The sequence below is a fragment of the Centruroides sculpturatus genome, unplaced genomic scaffold (assembly GCF_000671375.1).
Source record: "Centruroides sculpturatus isolate CEXI.00-Female unplaced genomic scaffold, Cexi_2.0 scaffold2437, whole genome shotgun sequence".
NCBI lineage: Eukaryota > Metazoa > Arthropoda > Arachnida > Scorpiones > Buthidae > Centruroides > Centruroides sculpturatus.
The window spans coordinates 29,707-36,605 of NW_019386525.1; the positions used below are offsets into that span (position 1 = coordinate 29,707).

General features: G+C 29.7%; 1 protein-coding gene across 1 annotated transcript; it reads left to right on the forward strand.

Moving 5' to 3' along the window:
• Window positions 1-1,288: 1,288 nt before the first annotated feature.
• Window positions 1,289-5,472, forward strand: LOC111615218. Its single transcript, XM_023356630.1, has 3 exons — window positions 1,289-1,462; window positions 3,848-4,021; window positions 4,098-5,472. Exons 1-3 carry the CDS (start codon window positions 1,437-1,439, stop codon window positions 5,182-5,184), a joined length of 1,287 nt encoding a protein of 428 aa, XP_023212398.1. The 5' UTR covers window positions 1,289-1,436; the 3' UTR covers window positions 5,185-5,472.
• The last annotated feature ends 1,427 nt before the right edge of the window (window positions 5,473-6,899 follow it).

Below are 6,899 nucleotides of genomic sequence, written 5' to 3' on the forward strand. Positions count from 1 at the left end.
AATAACCGATTATATACGAAAAAATATCCCATGTTGAAATTTTTCTCCGTTGCGTGTCGCTTCGCGTTAAATTTTCGTCGATGTTAAGCCTAATATAAACTGTTTAAAATAATAATCGCGGCTATTGCATTTCATTTATTTTTCAGATTTTTCAACACTGGTCTTAAGTAGTGCCAAATATTGTTTGCACATTTAAAATTTCTTCGTGTTCACACTTGTAAAGTTTTTAAAATATCATTAAATTGTAAGTTAATGCTACAGTTAATTATTTCTTCTCAATGTCTAATTTCTACATTTTTCCTTTAAGATGTATCTTGGAGATAGCCAACATTTCTCTTGAAGAATTATTTCCAAAAATTGCAAGTTTTGAAGAAGAGACGAAATATTTACATCTGAAAAAAATGGATTTGATATTGTAAGTAATTAATTCCAAGCTATGCAGAAGTAACTTTTTCTGAATTTTTTGTAATTAACATAAACAAATTATTTTGTACTGTAACCTTGAAGTTTAGTATTTTGTATTTCGTAGATTTTCTGTATTAAAGTCTGAAGAAGAGGAAATTTTTCTGTGGAAATTATGACAAAGAGTTCTGTTGAAAATCACATTTTGAAACTCATAGAAGGATTCATACAGGAAAAACCGTTCTACAGCCAGTTATACGGTAAAACCGGATTTTTCGCAGTTATTCCGAAGAGAAATCTTTTACCTGCGACTATTGCAAACGGAGATTTACACAAAAGATCACTCTATTAAGGCATCTTTGAATTCATACGGAGAGAAATAATCTAACTGCGATTATTATTTACAAAAGTTTGCTTACAAATACAGTTTGAATTCTTACATGAAACGCCATAGTAAAGCGATTCTTTATTAATATAAATATTAAAAAGTTTAATATTTGTAAGGAATAATATAATTTCCAACCTTGCTGTTTAATCATTTCTTACAACTTTTAGTTTTTCTATCTAACATTATAACAAATTAAAAAATTATTGTGTAAAAAGAACAACATTATTTATTCCAACGGGACTCGAAACAACAACTATGTTAATATGAAACTAACACACCCAAACCACACCACTGGCCCCGGGGTCAACAACGTAAATTTGAAAGGCTTTAATTGATTGTGAAGTGAATTCATCGTCATGCAATTACTCGTAACCAGGTAATGGTTCACTTAGTTATATGCTAATTTCTTAGATACGTATATGTGAGATCAAAGTAAATAAACGTGTAAAGACAGTTTTAATGTCGGATATACAGAATATACAAATAATGCAATTAAAAAATTATGCTCCTGCAAAAAAGCGGTGACGTCAAAGTCATGTGGCATCTGCAACCAATTACCGTGATGATTCGTTTCTAGTTTTAAGCATATGCTGCATCCGTTCTTCGACGTCAACTCGAGAGTTCAGTGCGAAAAAGAGCCGAAGAAATGGCGGATCAAGAGGTACAGAGTGGGTAAGTAGTTGTATTGTTTTCGGTTTATAGCGTTTCTAGATGTGTGGGCGCAAAATTATTTTATCTGTTTTGCAATTGACTATCGTATCTGTCTCGTATCTATCGAAAAAGCGATGCTGTACTGCTATCGTGAGCTTAAAAAATAACGTGATAAATAAGAAGTTAATTTTCTGTCTGCTATTTGTACTTATTTTATCACATATGTTCGCGTTAAATGAACATACTCTTAACTCAATTTTTATATATATATTTTTCTAGAATATTTAAACTAAAGTATTTAATTAACAAAAGTTTCAATTGTCTTAATGACTAAACAAAACTTCACAAAAACCTTATTCCCTTCTGTAAATAACCATCTGTTTACAATGTTCGAACTCGAGAAATAGACTCTTTCACTTTTAGGAGTCAAAGGGTTTAAGTAGCTTACAATTTCCCTTCTCTTGGTAAAATTATTTTCGGTCTTTCATTTAATTAAAGTTTGAGTTAATAAGCTGTGTTCACTTTTTAATATACTAATGATTAATACTCATTTCTTTTCTACAAGAGTTAATTCGGGTAGTTCAGTGTTTATTGACATGTAAATCGCGGATCCCTCATTTCCCATCAACTAGTAAATGGGCCGTTGAGTTCTAAAATGTAAAAGTGCTATTTATTTGTTTAAGGCAGATGAAGAAAGAACTAATTAATTACATTTTGTACAAAGATTTCATTAAGATTAATTTGATGCCAATAGTTTTACAATATATTTTGTTGGTAATTACTTACATTAAGATCGTTAAGCGTTTTCTTTAAATTCTGTTTTAAAGAGGCATATTTAATATACATTATACACACAATAAAAATGTTATGTTTATAACAATAGATCTAATACGTGTTAAAGCAGCACTTTATAAACGTTATTTGTTCAACGATCACAAGTTTGATGTGAAAGTACCAAATAACATTACAGAGAAATTCACTTATTCGACCGGTTTATTGTTTATCGGTCTACAAAGCGGGAGAAATCATGTTGAGAATGAATATACTGTATAAGTATGACAGTGTTACGTTATACACCCCCTTTCCCTTGAAAGCGACGAAGAACCAGATGATGCCACCCGGCATGGAATAGCCGCAAACAATGCGATTCGATGCACTAGGTGGGTTTTTAACTAATAAGTTATCAGTTAAAGGCTTTCTCTTTTTATTTCAGTTTGTAATGTAAACTTGTAATTGTGCTTTGTGTGAATGTCAGACACACACCAGAAGAAAATTTAATTTTTACTTAATTACGGGGCGTCGCTGTCCGTTTATTTAGGACATACGAAATAAGTGTTGATAAAAAGAAGACCTAATGATTTTATCATCTGTTACTGAAAATAACGTGTACAGTAATTCTCAATTTTTTGTAAAATTAGAAATTCGCAAATCATTTTCGGAACGCGAAAAAATTCCCAGCTTCCCACTCTTAATTAACAAACTTGTTTAATCACTTTTTACAATTGATGTTGATTGATTAATATTATGTTAGCGTAATGATTTTTTACTTTCAAGCTTTAGGCTTGGGTAACAAAATAATGGAAAAATCCAGAAAATCGCAGTTTTGGACTAGCATTATTAGTAATAACAGTACAGTCGGTATACAATAACCTAAACTCATAGAGATTCAGAATATGATAGGTTACAGAAAAATCAATTATTGTTCGTGGAGAATTACCAAACAATTTCACACGAATTCTAAATTATTTACATTTTGTATAACGAAACCTGTACAGACAAGTTTGTTTGTATTTTTTTTTTTTTTTAATATTTTTAAAAATTCTAGTCAGGAAACGGTAGAAGTATCGAAGATACATTTATATAAAAAAAGACCGTCGATACTCCGTCAAAAACCATACATATATAAAAAAATCTTTACTTTAAGAAAAGGTTACTTTGGTATTAGTATTAATATCTATTGATTATCAAATATCATCACTGATCTATCATACAAAGTATTTCTGCATATTTTAAACGAAACATCTTTATTCTGTTAACAGGAATGCATTTCGGGCTACGTCCCTCCAGAGGTTTTTTATTCATTTTTTTCTACTGTTAAATATATTTTTCCGATTTCAGAACATTGCTACTTATTAAGAAAAACAAACTGCAATTCCGAAATACTAACTTTAGTTTTTAAAAATGCAGCGTTTCCTGATACGGAAGATCCTACGAAATAGATTTTGATTATCGCGGAACCATAAAAACACAAGATGATAAGCTATTACAGAAAGTCTGACTAATATTTTAAAAATAGATGATATTCATTTATTTTTCGTACACCATTGTCGGAGATACTACAACTACCATACAGTAGAACAGAGATGTTTGTTTGAAAGTAATAATAAATACCTTTTTGTTGTTTAGGATTTCCTCGAGTGAGATACGAATCCAAAACGAAGAAAACGAAGAAATTTGTATATCAGAAGATCAGTTAAATAAAGTCTTGAACAGGCAATTGGAACTTCTCATTACATATGTCGAAAATTCGAAAGTACTGCTTATGGCTTATCCAATAGAAACCATCAGACAATTCGTTACGTAAGTTTTTACGAAACTTACCTTTCATTTAATTGCAATACTTTGTGATACATTATAATTTATACTTTTTAAACAGTTATTTACAGACAGACGATCCCGGATTGACATCTATTACACACGCATTCGATCTCTATAAATTGAGTTTAAGATACGAGTTAAATAATTTAAGAAAGAAATGCAGGTCATTTATCATTCAGAAAATAAATCTGTATAATGTCTGTGCAATCCACGATTTTGCACGTGAGATCAGTGATCTGGTCATAACTTATTATTGCTGGCAAAGTTTCGACTATCACGGAGAAAGACTATTTTCAACAGTCGACTTTATGTGCTGTAAAATTGCAACAATTGATAGACTGCTATCTCGAGCGATATATGAATCTGTTAGGGAATTGTGTTTACTCGAAGCCGTGTATGAGTGGAGCATAGAAGAAGTTCAAAGAAAATTGGGTGCAGACAACTTCCATTCGTTGAATGAAGAATGGAAAAGGTATGAAATAAGAAGTGTTATGGAGCCATTTATTGGAAAAGTCAGATTTCTTGCCATGAATGAATACGAATTGAAATATTTTGTTTTTAATATGAACTTGTTAAGCGAATTAGAAAAAAGTGATATCTGGCATGCTTTTAAGACTGGTAATTATTCCTTGTATCCCAGTTACTTCAGTCGAAAAACAAACACAAGAAGCAAAATAAATTATTGTAAATTGTTCTCGTATATAAATCGTGGAGATCCTTCTATAGTCGCAAACAGAAACATGAAAGATCACAGATATTTTAGCAGCGAAGTAATTGTGAGGGAAGATTGTTACGTCACGACTTTTCGATTTCCGCTGAAGCTTGGCGAAAGTTTTCCAATGTTCGTATACGGGTATATTAATAGGAATTTGGACAAAGAGCATTTTTCGTTTGACACCGTTTGCAATTCAGACGGAGTAGCAAATCTGCAAACGAGTTTGTATCTACAAAAACATTGGTCAATTCGTTTATTTGCTTTGTTTTTCCACGCTGACAATGTCCAACCCGAGATCGAGTTTTCACCTGAACTGAGTTACTTTGTGAGCGACGAAGGAACAGATGCCAGAAAATTTGAAGACAAAATTTTAACCTGTGACAGAAACCTTGTGAATAATATTTACTTTTCGGTTGATTTATATTTTTGAAGTCAAAAGTTTCCATGGAAAAAAGTGAAATCTAAACGAGAATATAATGTAAAGTTTATTCGAATATGAATATTTGTTACTGTATCAATGTAAAATTTCTGCAAAATGTGTGTGTGTACGTAAATGAGAACGAATTTTATTGGGTTTACGAAAAACAAAATTTAAATTTAAAGTGCTTATTAATGTAATTTTTATCTGTAAAGTATATTGTCATTAGTTGAGTCGTTTTAATTCAAAATTTAGTACAAATAGTCAAGAAATTTTATAATTGTCAGCATTTAAATGATAATTATGTGCATGATTTTATTTTTTATTGTAGTAGATGTTCGAGAAATAAATATAATTACAATCTTACAGCATTAATCTTTTCATATTTCTATCGTCATTAACATGAAGAAAGAAAAGTTAAGTTAATAGTTTTATTAGTAATACTAGAATTAATTATTTTCTTCATGAATATTTTTGTCTTAATATTCAGGTACATGACAGTTTAAAATACAGTAGAGCCTCGATTATCCGACTCAATTGGGGACAGGGGTTGGTCGGATAATTGAAAAAAGGATAACCGAAAAGTATGAAAAAATCCATTATTAGTGTAGTATATTATTATATCCCATGTAATTAGTATATTATTATATCGCTATTAACCTACTTCGCGTTAAATTTTCATCGATGTTAAGCATAACAAAAATTTTTTTAATAATAATCGTCGCTATTGTATTGTTAAAAATTATAAAATTAAGCCTCGTTTAAATACTGGCTCCCTTTCATGGTCGAATGAGTGTTGCCAGCTAAAACACGTAAAAATAATAATAAAGTAGCCAAGACATAGCCAAATATTGTAGTGACACATCACTAGCGGACATTTGAAATTTGCCGACTAGGACGGTTGGTTAACCAAAATGTCGGTTAATCGCGGGTCGGATAATTGAAGCTCTACTGTAATATAACACTGAAATTATTTTAAAAAGGTTTTTATTTTTACGTTATAGTTTATTTAAGTGTTTCCACTTTTTCTTTCAGTTTATCTAAAGCAAGACATTTCAGATATAATAATTTCAGATCAAATGATCAGCAATAATAACTTTAGTATTTAGAAAACTTCTCAATTCATTTCATTTATTTTAGTTTTCATAAAATATCTTGAAACAATAAGGCAAAGTTTAATATATTCTTTCTAATTGTTATCAAATTAATTTGCAATAATAATTTTTACAATTTGTTCCAATATCCGAGTAAATTTATAACAATTAGATTTAATTAAACACGACAAGTTATAATAATATTTTAACAATAAGACAAAGTAAAATAGGAAAATAGTTCAATATAATAATAATGTTAAATTATATTTGTTACTTATTTATTAAATAACGCAAAGAGAACAATGCTTTTTATAATATTTGTGGCAATAACAATGTTTTAAATATTATCTGATCTTTGACATTGAAGAATTTCGATGTCTAAATAACTGTAGCTCCAGTTTTTAAAACGATTTCTTTTTCCTATCTTCTACCTTTAAATAAAAATAATTCGTTATACATTGTGAAATGATTTAATAACTTTTGTAAATTACCATGTTTAACTCAACCAGTTATATCCGATGTTTTTCGTCTATAAAATTTAATCCATGAATTTTTTTTGCTAGTAAAATTGACCTGCCATTGATCTTTTGCCTATAATTGATACTTTTAACAGAATCTATATAAATGTCTATT

What these genes read in the sequence shown, in the direction of transcription:
- LOC111615218 (XM_023356630.1), top strand. Translation starts at nt 1,437, where the DNA reads ATGGCGGATCAAGAGGTACAGAGTGG. An exon ending in GATCAAGAGGTACAGAGTGG is followed by an intron (nt 1,463 to 3,847) that starts GTAAGTAGTTGT and finishes TTTGTTGTTTAG; the next exon opens with GATTTCCTCGAGTGAGATAC. An exon ending in ACCATCAGACAATTCGTTAC is followed by an intron (nt 4,022 to 4,097) that starts GTAAGTTTTTAC and finishes CTTTTTAAACAG; the next exon opens with TTATTTACAGACAGACGATC.